The sequence below is a fragment of the Streptopelia decaocto genome (genome assembly GCF_964273445.1).
Source record: "Streptopelia decaocto genome assembly, chromosome: 11".
Lineage (NCBI taxonomy): Eukaryota > Metazoa > Chordata > Aves > Columbiformes > Columbidae > Streptopelia > Streptopelia decaocto.
Genome location: NC_138666.1, coordinates 19416817 through 19435137, shown reverse-complemented (window position 1 = coordinate 19435137; position 18321 = coordinate 19416817). Strand labels below are relative to the sequence as shown.

The 18321-nt window shown below is 40.5% G+C and overlaps 2 protein-coding genes across 2 annotated transcripts; both read right to left on the bottom strand.

Annotated features, from left to right (window-relative positions):
- Positions 1-833: 833 nt before the first annotated feature.
- Positions 834-4029, bottom strand: NUDT7 (nudix hydrolase 7). The gene is made up of 4 exons (XM_082062542.1): positions 3890-4029; positions 3362-3515; positions 2831-2989; positions 834-1674 (listed from the first exon to the last, which is right to left on the bottom strand). The coding sequence occupies exons 1-4, from the start codon at positions 3922-3924 to the stop codon at positions 1291-1293; spliced, it is 732 nt and encodes a 243-aa protein (XP_081918668.1). The 5' UTR covers positions 3925-4029; the 3' UTR covers positions 834-1290.
- Positions 4030-5322: 1293 nt separating this feature from the next.
- Positions 5323-12755, bottom strand: LOC309444804 (hypoxanthine-guanine phosphoribosyltransferase-like; the record flags this gene model as incomplete). Its single annotated transcript, XM_082062929.1, has 9 exons — positions 5323-5370; positions 6269-6345; positions 7022-7068; positions 8105-8187; positions 8370-8387; positions 8925-8987; positions 9883-10066; positions 10543-10649; positions 12738-12755. 9 exons carry the CDS (start codon positions 12753-12755, stop codon positions 5323-5325), a joined length of 645 nt encoding a protein of 214 aa, XP_081919055.1.
- Positions 12756-18321: the final 5566 nt, after the last annotated feature.

Below are 18321 nucleotides of genomic sequence, written 5' to 3'. Positions count from 1 at the left end.
AGTGCCTAAATGCTGCTGTCCTAGCACAGCAGCCCAAGAGTGCTATGGATGTAATTATGAGAAGCTAAAAAATGATTTCAGAATTGGGTTTCCTAGACAATCACAATTAGCTATTCAAGCCATATATGGAAACATTTTTTGGTAAAAATAATGCATTCTGCTAACACCACAGCCAACTTCAAGTGTACTGCAGCAACTGCTTAATGCACAAACCTGACTTGTGCTCAGTTACAGCACAGTTCGTAGGAATTGCCAGCAACTTTATCACACTTGCATCCGGTAGTGAGTGGAGAGGACACGAAGTGCAAACACCCAGAGGAACAACTGAGTGTTTTTCTTACCTTACTCAAGATCAGCACTAGGACATGTGATTTGGGAAACACTGAATGCTTTCAACTCCCACTTGTTGCTCAGAGATCATCAGCTGCTTAAGGACTGGTGACTTGTTTACTTGCAAACTACATCTCAAATCCAGCCTAAGTCGATGGTGCTTTTAAAAACGTAACCACTTGGCAATAAGATCACGACCACTATGAATAAGCTGCTAGTTCCCCAGGACTGAGGAAAGAAGGATTCACAGCACAAAACCCACCAGGTTGGCTGGTAACAGTTCAACTACAGATTTTAATGCTCATGAACACTCAACTCCACTTTTCTTTCCTTAAAATGACTCCCTCTTGGAGCAGAATGATGTGAACGAGATGCTGAGGAACAAAGTTTACCAAGTTTTCCATAGCCTACAGAATTTCTGTATGAGAAATGTTAAACTGAGCAATGAAACCTCCCTCTTCCCTCCACAAGCCCAACCAGAACAAGGCTGTGAACACACTTGCAACCTTTGATATTTTTATTGTGCAAGACTGTATATATGGTGTTGTCCATATGTAGTATGGCGCACAGTAAGAGACAGACCCCTGGAAGTTTTCATATTCTAATCCAAACAGACACAAAGTAGATAAAATAGTATTATCTTATTGCTTAGGTGGCAAACCACAGAAAGCGTCTTAGATCACACAAAACAAAGGCAGAAACTGGAAGAGATTTTCCAAAACTGTATATTAAGTCCATCAAAAATACCGTGTCCTTTTGGCAGCTCTAAAATAAGTTGAAAACTAGATTAATCTAGTTTGGGCTTGTCAACTTAATAATATTATTATTTTAAAATAAATTTTGACAAGTTCCCAAGTCAGAAGAATACAAGTGTGAAATTCAATCAAATAACACATACAGAGGGAATAAACAAAACCCTTTTTCCTCCTCCACTATAAAATTAATTGCCAGGCCAGTTTGTCATAGATTACTCTTCTTTCTTTCATGTACAGATGCATATAAATTCATGAAGTTCTTCTCAGCAGATGAAATTAAGTTGTCAAGATCATAATCAACTTCAAAGGTAGGTCTCTTTCCAAAAATTACAAGAGCAAGAAATACAGCAAAGTGTGCAGTAAGTCCCCATATCCTAAATGACATTTTATGTTCCTGGTCCTCATATGTAAAGCAGTGCATCCTGCCTGTGTAGCCAGATGAGGTCTTATAGGGCAAGGTATTGTAATGTAAGGGCTTGATAAAGTACTCCAGGGGCACGACAAACACATGGCTCACTTCATCTGGATTAGGAGTGGCCTGGAATGTATCCTCTATGAATCCCACAACTGGTGTTACCAAGTGATTCATCTAAAAGGAAAAAGAAACAAAGAAAACCCAAACACTAAGTTTGTACCAAGTAAAGAATGTTCTTTATTTAAAAAAAAAATATCAGATGTTACAAAATTAGTATAAGAAACTTCTGAAATACTCTTAACTGTAATACAATTCGGTCCCTCTAATGGCAAGATACTTATATTGGATTTTAAATATGCTTTAATCAATTTTAAATTTTCTCTTTGTATTTGTTAAACATGATTTTACTCGTTCTCTGTTCATCCTGTACAGTCACACAGCAGTTCAAAAGATTTGTTAGTGTGCCACAGAAATAATCCTGCATGCTCTCTCACAAGTCTTCCTTATTTGTTTTGGTGAGTTCTGATTTTAATTCAAATTTTCCAAATCCCCTATGCTTTATCATGTATCTGTATTTATTTTCCTAGGATATAGAAATATTTTCCTATAAAGAAGACGAAGTAGAGACTGACAGGTAAAACTTTTGTGGTCCAAACCCACATGATCTTTTCTATTGACTGAGGCAACTTGCTGGAAAACACTGAAGAGAGTTATAAAAACTAGATCCTTTTTACATATATCCTCTGAAGTATGTGGCTTTAATGTTCTCTGTACAGAAATTATGAATTAAGAAGTTATAAATGCATTTTGCAATACAATTTTAAAACTAGTTCTTTTGCTTTTAATGCGGGGACGATATTACTAAGAAAGCAGATAATGTACAAACACAAACAGCAGACATAAAATAAAAAGAAACTTATCTGAAGAACAAAAGTCAAGTCTTTTGAAAAAATAACCCCTCTGCACAGTGAACACACTGTTCCTATGTGACACTGGATGTTGCTATTGAAATTGGCAACCTGTTAATTTACAAACAGTGACTTAGACTCCAAAGACACCTCTAGAAGAAAAGTCTCCTTGCTGGAGTTCCATACAGAACCACAGTCCACATAATCTCCCCTTTCCGCCCGAATTAACCCTGCTTGGAGCAGGGTATTGAGCAAAAAAACCTCTGAGGTTACACCGGGCTGCTGAGGGACTTGTCTGCATGAGTTCTGCCTGTCTCCAAAGATGCAGACCATATTTAAAGGTTTGAAAAGGTCATTATCAACTTTACAGAAGAAAAGAACCCAAGCTTATTTGCTAATGGTATGCTGAGTTTATTGCTTACTTTATCAATTCCAGGCACAAGCCTGCAGATGACTTCCACCTCCTCTGGCTGGAGTCCCACTTCTTCTTTAGCTTCTCGGAGAGCGGTATCAATTTCATCTTTATCAATTGCTTCACGTTTACCTCCTGGAAAACACACTTCCCCTGGTGATCTTCTCAGCTAGAATTTAAAGGAGACTACTGGTAAATATAACAAGTTGTGAGGGGGGAAAACAAGAGCTGTAAAAGAAAAAATGCTGTCAGAACAGTTCTGGGGGCTTCGGTTGTTGCCTTTTATGTATGGAAGGGAGAGTAGCATTAAATACAGGTCGAAGCCACTGCATTGTCAGTTTTATTATTAAAGTCATACTAAACATTCCAAACTTCCTGATCTGGAAATCTTCCTTTTCTGCCCCAGCTTTCGGGGTATCGGGCATTTTTCCGGCCAGCAAACACCAGAACCACGGGTGCACAAACACACCCGCTCGGAGCGGCCGCAGAGCGCACGTCCAGCCCCGGGCCGGCAGCGATCGGGGCCGGCCCCGCCACGTACCTGCATGGAGCGGACGGTGAGCAGCAGGTGCAGCGTCCCGGCCCGCACCAGCAGCGGCAGCAGCACGGAGGCTTTGGGCAGCGGCAACTGCGAGAATCTGCCGCCGACATCGAACTCCCGCAGGCGCAGCCTGGCCCGCTCCCGTACGCGCGTCCTGGAGCAGAGGGAACGGAGCGGGGGGGAACGGAGCGGGGGGGGAACGGAGCGGGGGGGGAACGGAGCGGGGGGGGAACGGAGCGGGGGGGGAACGGAGCGGGGGGGGAACGGAGCGGGGGGGGAACGGAGCGGGGGGCGTCTTTCCCGAACTGCACCGAACGGGGGACTCGGCCGCCCCTCGGCCCGTGTGCACCCCCGGCCGGCAGGGGGCACTGCAGACACCGCCGGCCCTCCCGCAAGGCCCGGGAAGGTCTCTCCTCTCTGCTGCCTCCCTTCCGGGTTTTCCCCGCACCTGGCGGCGGGCGCGGCGGGTGCCGCTGCGGGCGGGGCTGCGGCCACAAGCGGCGGAGGAAGGGCCGAGGCCGACTTTACCTTTGCAGCTCGGCTTCCTGCTGCTCAGCCGCCATTCTGAGCGCCCCCGACCCGAGAGAGGACTTTCCCCGTGGCTTCCCGCCTCCCCTGTGACCGACGGCCGAGGCCTCCAATCAACACGCGAGATCTCCCCGGGCTCCGCCTTCTGTGTGGCGGCGGGGGGCGGTGTCACGGGGCGGCTGCGCGCGGCGTTCCCGCTGCCGGCACGTGTGTGGCGCTCCGGGGCGGGGCTGAGGCGAAGGGCGGGGCTGAGGCGAAGGGCGGGGCTGAGGCGAAGGGCGGGGCTGAGGCGAAGGGCGGGGCTGAGGCGAAGGGCGGTCCGGGCGGGCGGTGGCAAAGGCGAAGAGCCCCGCCTGCGCTGCGCTCGCTGCGTCCGGCCGGGAGAAGGAGCGACCCGTGGGGCTGCTTGGCCTCGCCCTCAGAGGGGCGGAGGCGGCGCTGCGGTAGGTACGGGCACTGCCGTCCGCATCTCCCCGCTGTAAGGGGCGGGTAGCGCGGCGGGGCACAGCTCCTGAAAGCTGAAGGACGTCAACAGCCGCCCCCCGTGAACACAGACCCAGCTTGGTGCACAGCAGGAGGAAATCTACAAGGTCTTAGTGCACAACAGGAGGAAATCTACAAGGTCTTAGTGCACAACAGGAGGAAATCTACAAGGTCTCAGCGCTGTAGTCATACAGCACAGGTAGAAAGCGGAGGCGTCAGGGGCTGCCCGAGCCTGGTGCTGGTGCTGGGCAGCACAATCCAGCTCCCGGTTCTCTCCAGGGACACTGAGGTAGCAGAAGTGATTTCCCACCATAGTGGTTTCTCATCCAGTCTGTAGCATAACATTGCTATAGGCAACACGTGGTCCCTCAAAAAGCAAGACACAGCACCCTAAGTTACATGGAATGTGTAAGAACTACCCAGTGTAGTTACCTTAATGTTTACTTTTTATTTGTTTGTTTCTTTACATTGTGTTAAGCTGAAGAACCAAATGTGTTTTCCACACGGTATGGACTTTGTACCGTTGAATTAATTAACCTCAAGTCCTTCAGTGTTTCTTCAGCCTATTTGTATTGTACATGTATATATTTACAAACACAAGCTCACCTGTAAAAGTAAATGCAGTTCATGTACAATGTGCATAATGTATTACTTCAAGTAGTAAATTAAAACCAAAATGTAATTATGTGCACATGGACATGTCTGAGCTGTGTCCCCTGGGATTCCAGCAGAACATTACGCACATTTTATGGCCAGTATTCTGTTCAGGTTTCACTGAAGCTTGAACACCTTTAAGCTGTTTTTAATAATCGTTATCAGAAAACATATATCGATTAGTAAATTTAGAAAATGTTGTTGTTTTTCAGTGAAAAAAGCACAATCACTAGATGACTTATTGTTTGTCCACACAGCTGTATGTGCCACTGAACTGTTGTTCCAGAAGATCGGTGTCAGATCCTATATTTCTCTTTGGCTTTCTCTTTCAGAATGCAGATGTGCTAAAAAAAACCAAACAAACCAAAAATACAACTTTAGTCAATCTTTACCTTCAAAGAAAATGCAAAACAATATTCAGTCTTATTCCTAGCATTGTAAGGAAAACACACCAGAACAGTAGTCTTTGCGAGTTTGATTGCAAGCTTACTACTTGCAGTAAAATTGAGGTGATAATATTGCTTCCAGGCTCATCTGTAATTTACAGATTTGTATATTCTGAAGAGGTCAGGTTTATTCAATTATTGTATCCTTCATATTGCTTTGCAACAGCACAAATCCAATATGTGTCTTTAACAGAACTGGGTTGACTTTCAAGTGAAAAACTTTCCCACTTGATCAGATTTAAGAAAGGACTTTTAAAAGCTAAGGAAGAATAGAACAGCTCATTCTATCAGGTTTGTTGTGTCCAAGTCTACTACTCAGTGCAGTCTAAGGAGACTGTAATGGAACAGAGGGAAAAAGATCTTGATGGAGATGTTATACAGTATAGAAGTAACCTTCACATGCAGACATCCTAAAGAGTTGGGTAGGAAAGAGCAACACAGGATTTCACTAAGACAAACATCAAAGTCAAGCCAAATTACAAGTTGCTTTATTTTTGGACAGGACCAGCAGACTGTGCTGCCAGCCATCCTGGAGGATGCGGAACATCAGACCACACGGCTGGGCCACCAGACGTGGAGCAGATTCATAAAAAGGTAAGGAATAAACAAACTCTTATGCGTTTATATTGATTTATCAGCTTGACACATTAATCATGCTTTTGCCTTTTTAATGGAGGTTTTTAGTCAGATTTGAAGTTAATTGTTGAGAAGCTCCTCGTGCAAGATAATATTCTTGGTGGTGACCTGTGGTAACAGTCATATGTGTAACAGTTGAGGCACACATGTATGTACTTACGTTCAGATCTCTGAAGTATTCATTATAATCAAGAGCATATCCAACCACAAATTTATCTGGAATTTCGAAGCCTATATCTGTAACAAGATACAATTGTTTTTATACTTGGAGGCTGTAAATAGCTTTTAAGTACACAATTTGTATTCAACACTTGCTTCAGCTCTTTAAGAGTAATACCTAACAAGTGCATCGTCTTGCTTTCGAGGTACTTAGCATGCTGCTTTAACAATCAGAGCTGTAAACTGATGATGATGGTTATAATCTATACCATCCCCATCAGTTAGTAATACAATTAACATAAGAGAATGCGTTTTAAGAACTAAATAATTATTTAAAACCTACTTATGAAGTAGTCCTGGGAGAGGGAGACAGGGAGTGAGATTTTACTTGTGTGAAAGTAGATGCACTGTAACTCAGTAGGGATTTTCAGTCTGAAAACAAGGCAAGTTTAAAGCAGAGTCAAAACAAATGCCTTTTAGGGTCAAAGCCAAACAACACGAAGTTAAGTTTCGATTCTGTTTTGGGTATTTGGTGACAAATAGCCAAACCTGCACTCAGACTGACTGAGAGAAAAAAAAGAAGGTGGTCATGAGGTTTCAGCATGGTATAGCTGGTCATCAGCTTACATTTTTCAATGTATTTTATCCCCATTTCTCTTGGCCTTACTGAAACACACATGCCAGTTTTCAGACTTACTATGTTAAGTGGAGCTATGAGATCATATATTGGACAACCAGAAAGCTCAATACTTACAGTCTGGTCTGTAAGCTGGACTTTGACCTGTCCTTTTAACAAGCAGGCTGTACGACAGAGCAGAGAAGGTTATGGTTTTTTTAAATATGTCTTGTTCTAAGCTGCATACTTCTCCTGCCCCTCCCCATAAGCTTCTACAATCATGCAGTTAAATGAAAACAAGATTATTGTGGCAGAAAGGAATAGTGTTCAGCCTTATAATTGAGGAAGAAGCAAAGGCTCTGATCTAGGTTCATTCTGAAGGTCCAAGTGACTTTACTCTTTTATGTTTAGTTCTCTTCAGTTCTGTATCCCAAATCATTATCTTTTCATGTAGCAATGTATCCACAAACTAGAATAGCATGGACAAGTAAGCAAGTTCAAGTGTCATGTAAAGATTTTAGCGGGGAGGGAGGGAGAAGAGGACGAGCTGTGCAATGTCACTACAATTTCTTCCACAAAGTGATATCCATTCTTGCTTTTCCTGTGCATTTCTGAAGAAACTGAGAAGCTTCTGGACAGTCCCTGGGAGGACCATAACTAATATATAAAACAAGAAGTGTTTTCTTAAAGCATTGTGGTTACTTGACAGAGACAGGAATATTCCCCAAAAAACCATTTCACAGGTCATCTAAAAGCAGATCTAGAATGGCACTTGACGTCATCTTGCAAGTGCTGGCAAACTCTTAGATTCTGAAAACCTGTATGACTGAGGATATTAAGAAAAATTTGAAGTGTTGTGATTCAAGTATTGAGGCAACCAAGAAGGTGTTAGGAAACCTATGGGAAGAGCTGAACTTCTTTCAGACATAAGGAGGTAAAAAACAGGGAATCCAGACTTGATGGACTATGCAAAGAGAGCTAGGGAGCCTTGTTATTCTTTTTAACAATGAAGGTGGTAGTGCGTATGTAAATCTCCCAGTTTAATAAATACTCAGTTTTTCACCAGCTGGGTGGGGGTTGCTTCCTGCTTTTACTTCCTCTGCCCCAAAACTTCAAACTAAACAAAATCAAACACCCACCAGCGTACACTGACTATTCACCTAAATGATTTTGCTATACCTTCTCATTACAATACATTAGTAAGTGGCCATATCATTATACCTTACGACTTTTACCATCTTTGGTTCGTCGTCTTTTAGTTTTGAAAGCAGCGCTTTCATTGTTCTACCAGTCTCAATAATGTCCTGAAAGAGATAAAAAATAAATTATCCTCTGAGTCTGAAAGAAAAAACAGACTGTCAGTGGATTAATTTAAAGTATATGAAAAAAGTCAGCAATCCTTTCATATGCAATATGTATTAACTTGCAAAAGTGGGAGAAAAAAGTCCGTGTTTTTCCCTCCCTCCACACTCCAGTCTTTACTTACCTCTACTACTAACACGTTCTGGAAAAGATCATGTAGGGAGAAAAAGAAAAGGAAATATTTACATGACAACATTCAGTGAATTATACAGCCTGGAAAAGTTTGTACTACAAACATGAGTTACTTGTAAGTTGCAATTGATTTTCAAAGGAGCTTGTCACTTAACTGCTTATTTTAGTGCTTTCTCAAGAGTCCTTCTGTAAGTATTTACAGAAGCATAAAATACTACTAGAAAGCCACATATGTCAGGTTTTATATATCATTCTGTGTATAGGAATAGCAATCTAGAACCATACTGCATGAGTCAGTTTAAGATGGTTCGTTTCTGGGGGCTGTGGGATACAATGTGGAGTAGGATCTTTAGAAGCATTCAGTACTGATCACTTCAAGTTTCCACTGAGATCTGTGGGAATTACTCACTGTTTCAAAGCATGGCTTTTTAAATCAGTATGAAGTGGTTCTGAATATGTAGTATCAAAATCTTAATAAAGCTGGACTTCCTGGAAGATACACACAAACTGTTCTTTCCCCTTAAAAGCTGAAGATGCTAATTCATACCTTCCCATTTAGTGTAGAGAGTTCCTCACCAACAATACTGATTTTTTCTGTCGGTGAATCATTCTAGAATGAGAAAGAAGAGGGAAGTCACGTAAAACATGCTCAGAAGTGTTATCTTGTGTGTGTGAATGGTGTGCTGCTTTTGCTTTTTGTCTGTCAAATGACACAATTTTACACAGCACTGCTTCAGTAAAACAGCTTTTAAGTAGCTGAAAGCAAGAGGAGAGAGTTAAGTATGAGTGCAGACAGATGTTTGTATGGAACAATAGTACATCCTTATTCATGGAACAGATACCATTGCTTTCAGCTATTTTTGCTACTAGATATTTGATTTAGAACTCCACTAAAAAATTATAGGATATTGTAAATTGTTGTATTTAGTATGGGGTAAGTATTGATCAGTGCACAGAGCTCCAGCCTTCAGAGAGGGGAGAAGATAAAACAGAAAAATATAGCACAAGTAAGTGCTTTACAGGATTTGTCTCAGGCCAACTGTGATTGTTTCAGGCATGAGATACCTGTTTCCCAACGCATAGATTATGAAAACAAATCTCTCCAATATTAGCTAAAGGAATTAAAAAAAAATAATGTAGAGAGAGACAATGAGCAAGTCTCTGATGCTAAGCTCCTCTCCGTACTCCCTCCCACCAAAGGGTGCCAGGGTAAAGACAGTAAAACCTGTGTGGAAGCTTTGGGCTGGAGAAGAGGACATTGGAGACCTGAGCCTGGCTTTGTCAGGTGTCCTGCTGTATGTTAATTCCAGTGAATATGCAATATCTGTCTGATCATTGGGGCAGATCGGTACATCAGTTGCTTTTCAATATGTAATAAATTGAGTTGCTTTGAACAGGATATATGCATAAACTTGGTTTTTGTGGAGTTTTCATGTAAGCTGCCAGTATTCAAAATATCAATCTATGAGGAAAGTCCATTTCCCAAAGAAGAGGAAGTTGCTTACACAGTAGCTTTTTATTCTAACAAAATCCACAGTAATAGGCACAGATTTATCACCATTTTGATTTAGTGCTTTTATATGGTCCAGCAAATCAGCAAAGAATTTGTAGCCTCCTTTAAGGACACAGAGTGCAACGATGTGGTGGCTTCCCATGTCTTGCATGATATCTCTAGCCAAACGTTCTGTCCTGGAAAGAAAAACAAACAAACAAAACCAAACAAACCACAAATACTGTAAAGCGTTTTGTATATCATACTTGTTTTTCTATGTATTAAGCAATGTTCAAGTTAAAATTCTGGTCTTGCTGTTAGGTTTTTATAACCATCAAATCAGCATATTAAGACATAGGAAAGTTAGATATTTGCAGTTCACAAGATGATGTCTACTCCACTTGGCATACTGGTGATTTAATCCATGTATTTAAACAATGCAGGGTAGGAGAGTTTAAAGATATTTGAGATAAGATATAACGATATTTGAGATAAGTGGGAGGAATCCTCTCCATAAATCTCGTCTTGTATAGAACTCCAGAACAGAAGTGTTAAAGCTGCAGAGTTTCCATATTTCTTGTGGGCTAAGTGGGTCAGGGCCTCAGTCTCTTCATTTGGTGGGGAATGCTTAATTGGCATCACTATCACTGCTCTTTGTTGTTTACCCTCATACCTGTCCAGGATGAGTCCATGAGGAATGAAAACTCTTTCTAAATCTTCTTCATAATGCTTAGGAATACAAAATAGGTTTTTGTTGTAGCCGCTTTCTTCATCTCTTATCTGCAAGGGAAAGGGAAATAGCTCTAATAGACAGAGCCATGCAGGAAACAAACCTGCCAGTCTCTGATAATGCGGAGAAAGACTCCTCTCCCCATCCCCCCAATAATGTGTCAAAATAAAAATATATCTGAGAGTTTTTGAACTTTCTGATAGAACGATTCAATCTGTCTGATGGTTCAGGAGCTAGTGTGCTTGTCAGAGATGCGAAAGGATAGATAACTACTTTGCCCCAGTCATTATAAGAGAAGTCTCATCCATCAAGTCATTAAAAAACCCAAAACAACACTATTACTGCTATTTATTTTAAATTTACCGTAAATAGTTGACTTCATTTAAAGATAAAACTACAGACACAGGTGTTAACAAGAATTTCAAATAACAGATTATCACAGTACAAAGCGACATATATAGACTCTGATACTGCCTGAACTGTATTCTGCAAGTACGCAAAATTGAGAGGCCTTGATGTTCCAAGTTAGACTTACAGTTGAGCCCTGGTTATGGTGCCAGCACTACTCTTTTGGCTGGTTTGGTTACTGTTTTCTTTGTGGCCGAAGTCAGTGAAGTGAAAGCTTAGTGAAGGATTGTTTTTAAATTCAGTTTGTTTGTGCTTTATTAATCCTGGAAGAGGTGCTGGGCGTTACCCTGGAACCAGCTGTAGATCAGGCTAGGCAGTAGCATCCATGAGCAGGTTGAATGCAGTGCAGAACTGCTGACTGCTGTTTGAGTGTTACATTAACCCAGCTGGCCGGTTTGAAATGGGCTCATTCCTGCCTGTGTGAGGTTGCTGGTGGTGACAGACGAACACACATGCAGGGAGTGGGATACTGTCAACAGGAAGCACTGACAATAGAGTATAATTAGAAGCATTGGTCAAATTCAAAAGAGTGTTTATTTGAGACTACTGGAGCACGGAAGCTTAATTTTCATTTGGAGTACAGAAAAAGCACCTTTAAGGATAGTCGCTGAAATGATAAACAGTTTTATAAGTGCCTTTTAGTTTTTCCAAATCCCCATCTCTATTGCACTCTGCATAACTGCAGCTTAAATGCAATGACTACACTACCTGCAATTTGAGCAGTTTTTCTTTTGCCCAGTCATGATAGTCTTTGCCATATTTAATGTGTTTCAGCCTTAAAATTTGCTTTTGCAGTTATAAATTGGGCTTTCAGCAGCACAGTGAGTGCAAGTTCAGCCTTGCTGCCAATGAATGTACCTCCCTGCTGCATTTGATGGGAGGCATCACAACCAGTTCAGTGCAAGTGAGGGACGCGCTTTGTCTGTGTTAATGTAACTATTGAATCAAGCTAATATTGAAGCATAAGGTGTTCATAGTGATTACTGCTTATAGCTACTGCAGCGGTGCAGTTTAGTTCCTTTTATTTGGTTAACAATTACGCTCATTGAGATTTCTGTGCAAACAGCGCCTACTACATTAATATCTTTCTTTGCTACTATGTGAGAAGCATTTTTTAAGGTCTGCTGAAAGGTTCATGAACACAACCTTAAGGATTGCATCAGTTCGAGCACCACATCACCATAGCAACATGCTGCATGTACCTTACAGGCTCATAAAAGCATTTGTATTGTGGCACATGCTAAATAATATAGCAGCATCACATTATAATAAAGCAATCTACTAAACTATCACACAAAGTCATTAAATTTTTAAATAATGAGCTTATAACTTGAGGAATTATTTGTTTAATTTAGATTCAGTCTCATCTGTTGCTCATTTACTGATGTAGGTTTCTGAGTTTAAGGGTGAAAAAGCAACAAAATGAACTACAACAATTTTGTATTATAAAGAGATTCATAAATAAGTATTGTTTCATCAGCACAGAATGAAAGAATATTACTAGAGTTATATTAAAGTCAAATAAATCATGCTGTAAGTTTATAAAGTATTGAGTCTATAAAGATGCCTCTGTTCTGAAAGCCAGTTTTTCTCCTGAGTAAATGTAACAAGGCCTTTCATTAGTCAGTATTTCGAAAGTTCTACTACTTCTGCTGAAGAGAACCTCTTTCCCCACACCCAAAGCTCCCTTCGATTCAATAACCAAATATGAGTGCATTGTGCTTTCTTACCTGCAGTCCATGCGCCATCATCTTACTTGAATTATGCTATCAGAGAATGAGTTGGTTATTCTTCCTGCAGTTTGTCTTGCTCTACTTTCATCTTGCAGTCAGATCATGACCTGCTTCTGAAAGGTCACAGTTGCCATCCTTCCTACAGGAAGAATTACTTCCTTCTACTAATGCATTGACATCACAATCCCAGGTTCTTACTTAATCAGATTAACCAGAAATAAAATAGACACGAGCCCTGCTGTAGCCAATGAGAGTAAAGGTACGGGGAGCGAGGGAGATGCAAAGAGGAAGCTCATGCATCAAATTCGTGGGAAGGACTAGGCACGGTAGTGGTTTTTCAATTGAAAACACCAATCAGATATTTGGTTGTAGCAGATGATGGTCCAGTGGTAGATGTGTAGAAGGTATTTTTATGTTGTGTTTTTAAAATTCTTGTGCTAGCTTGATGTCAAAAAATCAGTATTTGAATAAGCAAAGCCATACTTTTAGAGATAACTTGCAGCAGAGGTCTGCAGCTGTTCAGACATGGGGAACCCTGTCTGACATTCTTCCAGGTCATAAAATGAGGGGGTGATAGTTCCAGTAACATGCTTCACATCATTGCAAATCAAATGATGCTGACATTCATTGTAATCTGATTACTTTAGTGTACCAAACTGCACTATTATCTGGGATTAACATGAAAATCTTAGATTTCCAAAAATTAATCCTACTAATGAAATGAGCTAAAGCCAGCCTGCATGCAACATGTTACAGAATGTTCTTACCAGCTAGGGTACATTTTATTAATTCACCCAGTTCCGTGTTTTCTTGGAGAGAGAGCACATTAATGAAGGAAGGGTTTTCTCATTTCTTTGTAGACTTAGGGATACTCTTCAGATCTTGGCTGATATCACTTGGGATAATTCAATATAGGAGCCCCACGTTGTTCTTTTCCAAGTTAGGTGTTTCGAGTAAACCAGTGCACCAAGCAAGTCGCGTATCAATCTGTTGCCCTCCTCTAATAATAGGAGACTGAAAGAGCCAGTAAGTGTAACCCCTGCAAACAGACCGGAGATTCATTAGCTCAGCGCTGGTAGCTTGGTAGAACAGCAGCCAGTCAATGCAGAACAACATGCTCGTTGTCCTTTTATCTGTTCCCTCAACCGCTGCATCAGTAATTAGATTTTCAGGACATGATTTTGCTGTTTACATAGCTGTTTACATACCTAAGTTTGTTAAAGAGTTTTACGTTGTATTACAGTTTGAAGTAGCTGGTCTTGAGACTGCTGCAATGATTTTAAAGGTCCTTAAGAAACATTGTATAGGCACTTATTAAGTCCTGTCAGGCATTTCTTTTTAATTATTTTAAACCAGAATACAAATACATGATATTGGATGTTTTGTACAACTTTTCTGTTAAATTACCAAAAACATCGGAGAAAGTGTCCACTAGAGGGAAGTCTCTACCATGGAAGACAATACTGCCGAAGGGGAAGAAAAGCCTACATTTTATTAAGCAAACTTTCTCGACTAAGAAGCTCTGTGTTCAGTTCATAAGTATACCCATATCTCACCGAAATGCAAATACAACCAGGTAGTTTAAAACAGGCATATTAAATATTTAGATCAGTTCTGAACTTGAAAATTGTGGATTCCAGGAAAACTGCTCTGATTTGCATCACTGAAGACTTCACCCATGGGCTCCCTGTTCCAAGTGGCTGGTACAGCTCTGAATGAAAACCACTTGTATTCAGTGGCTGATGTGCTGTTAGGAAACCTGATTAATACCCTTTGAAATGGCTCAACTTCAGTAATTTGAAGTCCATCCTAAATCTATTATTTTGTTTGTCATTTTTAAGTGTTAGATAAGACCAACTGTTTAATTGGTTTGCTAAAATGCTGTTTGGAAAACCACACTGCACATCCCATGGTAGACAGTACATGTTTGCAATTAGAAATTAGAAACAATTGCACAGTTTTAAGTCTTTATCATATCTACTCCTGTAGATTATGTAGCTCTTTGACATGGAAGTTTTCATTAGTATGAACCTTCATACCCATACCTTCCTTGGCTATTTTCTGTCTGTCTGAATATGAGATTTTTATTCTTTTACTGGAAGAGAAAAGTGAACTAAGTCTTGACCAATACTGGCTATTTATAAATGTTGTGCTTGAGAAGGGCTTCTGCTTTTACCGCTCCTCTAATATCCCCAACATCTAGCAAACACAGCCTGGTTGATGGCAGAACTTGAAGGAAACACCCCTGTAAAAGGTGACTCCGGTTTAAGTTTGAAAAATTCTTGAAAATACCCCGTCAGGAATTCCTGAATAGACAAATGACAAATTGTGCGGACTCGAACATTCTGGTTGTTGACCTGGAAGAAATTTACAATATTTATTAACAAAGTTGTTCTGGCTATAACATAAATGGTGGAGTGACTATGTGAAGGAAACTATTCTATATCTTTTGCTACGTTTGTTTTGTAGATAGGAAAAACGTTTCAGTCTCCTGGACTATCTTTATTAGCAAGTCATTTTGAGAGAGTATCTGGTTAGGACTGGAGCAGTAGAGCAGAGACAAGGAGTCGGGACTTCTGGATTTTATTCACAGTTCTGACACACAGTTTATTTGCTGTACAACAGTGGCCAATTTATTTTCCTGAGTGCCCCTGTTGTACCTCTGACCTTCCTAGCGCCTGCTTTCCTCCCGTTGCCTCCTGCAACCAGCTGACCTTGGCTTTCCGAGGCCTCTCTCCTGTGGGCTAGCGGGTCATTGTTACTTTTGGGAAGATGCCATTTAAGAAACACCGTTGCTGTCATTAGCCAGTGGTCAAATTAATGATTTGAAAAAAGATTGTGGTCTGTTTACTTGAATGTTAAAATAGATTTGTTATGGTTTAGTATGTCAGTGAGCAAGCACAAGTTGCTCCATAACCACCGTAGTGTTCAGTGTGTCTGCTCAGGCGCCCCCAGCGCCAGCCCCGGCCGAATTGTTGTACCGAGGGAGCGCTGGGTGGTCCGGGAGCACTCTGCTGGCTCCGGGGACCTGGACTCATCCCACTGCAGAGATGGTTAATAAAAATATTTGTTGAACAATGGCTTTATCTGAGTGTGTGATCACAGCTGTTTTATTTTAGCAATGTAACAGCAATAACAATTAAGTCCATATTCCTCCCTGGATATTTATTTTCCTGAATTCGTTCTTAGTGCAGTGAAAGAATTTGATGTGAATTGCTGAGTTAAAATAGAACTGCATGTAGTGGATTTCAGATTGCTTGTATTACCTTTGTAAGATTTTCCTATTACTTGAGATCTTAAAACAATATAAAAATGCATGCCACAGCAAACCCACATTTTAAAATATTCTGAAATTCTTCCCTCTAGTTTTTTCTAATCACCAGTTTTAATTACGACATCGTTCTGTTCTGCAAAGCCATGTTTGACTATTAGAAAAGCTAAGTGCCATCTTCCCATAATAGCATGTAAAAAAAAAAATGAACTATGCATTTTGGTAAAGTAAAAAAAATGCTCTTTTGAAATACCATGCAATTACTGCACTCAAATAACGATAGCTCATCTCTGAATCTCAGTTGTATAAAGCCAGCTATTTCAGTGTTGCCAATGCCTTTTGTTGAGATGCTGAATAATGAAGATGACACTTTTGTATGAGCTTGCTTAGAAAAATTTTACTGCTATTACTTGAGTTTACTTACAGGCAATTCCAGTGGCTGGTTGTGCAGGCTTGCCTGCAATCTAAAAAGGAAATTCGGTGCCGGTCAGTACAGTTTGATAAGACAATGGAAGGAAAAAAGAGAAAGCTTCTGATACTGCTTCTCAAGTTTTCAGTTCCTTCCTCAGATGGCCACCAAAGTACTCCAGTTACTGCCTGTTGAATCTGATGGCATAGGTTACTCTTCGGAATCTGTTTACATATCTGAGTATCTGACTTTCATAGGGGGCCTGCACCATTGTAAAGTCAGTAAATCCTAGTAAAGATATTCATAGAATCATAGAACAGCCTAGGTTGGAAGGGACCTCAGAAGATCATCTGGTCCATCCTTTTGTGGGAAAGGGAGCCCAGATGAGATAATGTAGCACCCCATCCAGTTGCATCTTGAAAACCTCCAGTGCTGGGGATACAAAACCAGAAAAATAAGCAAGATCTATGTTCAATATAGTTCACTTCTATTGCCATTAGAGAAAACAAAAATCTTTCTTTAATTGAAATGAATGGATTATGCCCTCAGTGCACATAACACGGTGTTTATATAATTTAACATATTACTTTTATTTTATTGTTTTTTATTTGGTGCTGTGATGGATAGTGTGAATTATTGGATTGTTGTACTTATTGTATTCAGTTTTTTCTATTGGAGGCCTCTGCAGCAAAAGCCTCCAGAGATTCAGAGTAGTTCACCATTTTTCTGTCCTGCATATATATCCTCATTCAGGTAATTGCTTTTTCTTCAGTCTTATACAGCCTATATGCCCGATGAGCCGATTTTGTGTATACTTAATATGTGTATTTTGCCAGCCTAAAAAGTAAACATCACTTGTTCATGACACTTGACAGCTGTTACTGAAACAAGACAGGAAGCTGGAAAGATGTTACGCTGGAGGCTTCTTATGTTTAGTTTTGAATTATTCTCAAGTAAATCCTTCAGTGTTAATAATAAAGTAATTTCTGACACCTCCTTAGGCAAATTTTTTGAAAAGCAGTAATTCTGAAAAAGTGTGAGTTGTCAGCACTGATATTTCTGAAACTGATTTATTTCACTTTCAGAAGTCTTTTGCTAGTGTTTAGAAAGGGTGCAAGAAAACAATCATCATTGTGAGAAGTGTCTTCAGCTCTGCTTTCCTTTGAACTCATCGTTCTGACCTAGTGCAAGGCCAAGCCTTGTTTATGTGAACTGTACAATGTGGTACAGGTTAAATCTTCTGTCATGCAAAGTCATATGTGAAATATTGATTTATTCTATGCAAAACCATGCATTCTACATAGGACCAAATCTGGAATATTTGCTAGAAGCCATCTCATTGGAATCAGATAGGTTTTTAAGAGATTTAAGCAAATTAGATAGGTAACTCTCAGCATTTGTGAAGATTTCCTATTTATTCTCATAATGACAATGAGTGTGTTATTCAGTAAGAACAAGTTAGATTTGGTTTTGACTCTCCTATAAGCACCTTGGCTTGGAGCAGAAAGCTTGCATGTCATCAAAAGGATCTTCCAAGTCTATCAATAAGGAAAAGCCATGAGAGTTTTTGTGGCACAGTGGACACAGCAACTGTTTTTGCTTCATTCAACTATTCACAAGTGTATGTCGTAATGAAGCTAAAAAGCATGGCTGAATATTACCAAAGGCAAGCAGCATGCGTTCTTCACTGCTTAGCTGGTGTTTTCCGCATTTTATTTGAGTGTATGCCAGAACTGACATGAAACTGTTAACTGAGGGAACCATCCTATGCAACATTGTGTGTCACCCTCATGTGATGTGGCAACTTATTCTTTTGTTTCGTTGCTGTTAACATGTATTTCAGAAGATGCCAGCCAGCACTGACTGGAAAACCAAAAAGATGACTTTGTAGGAGATGATGA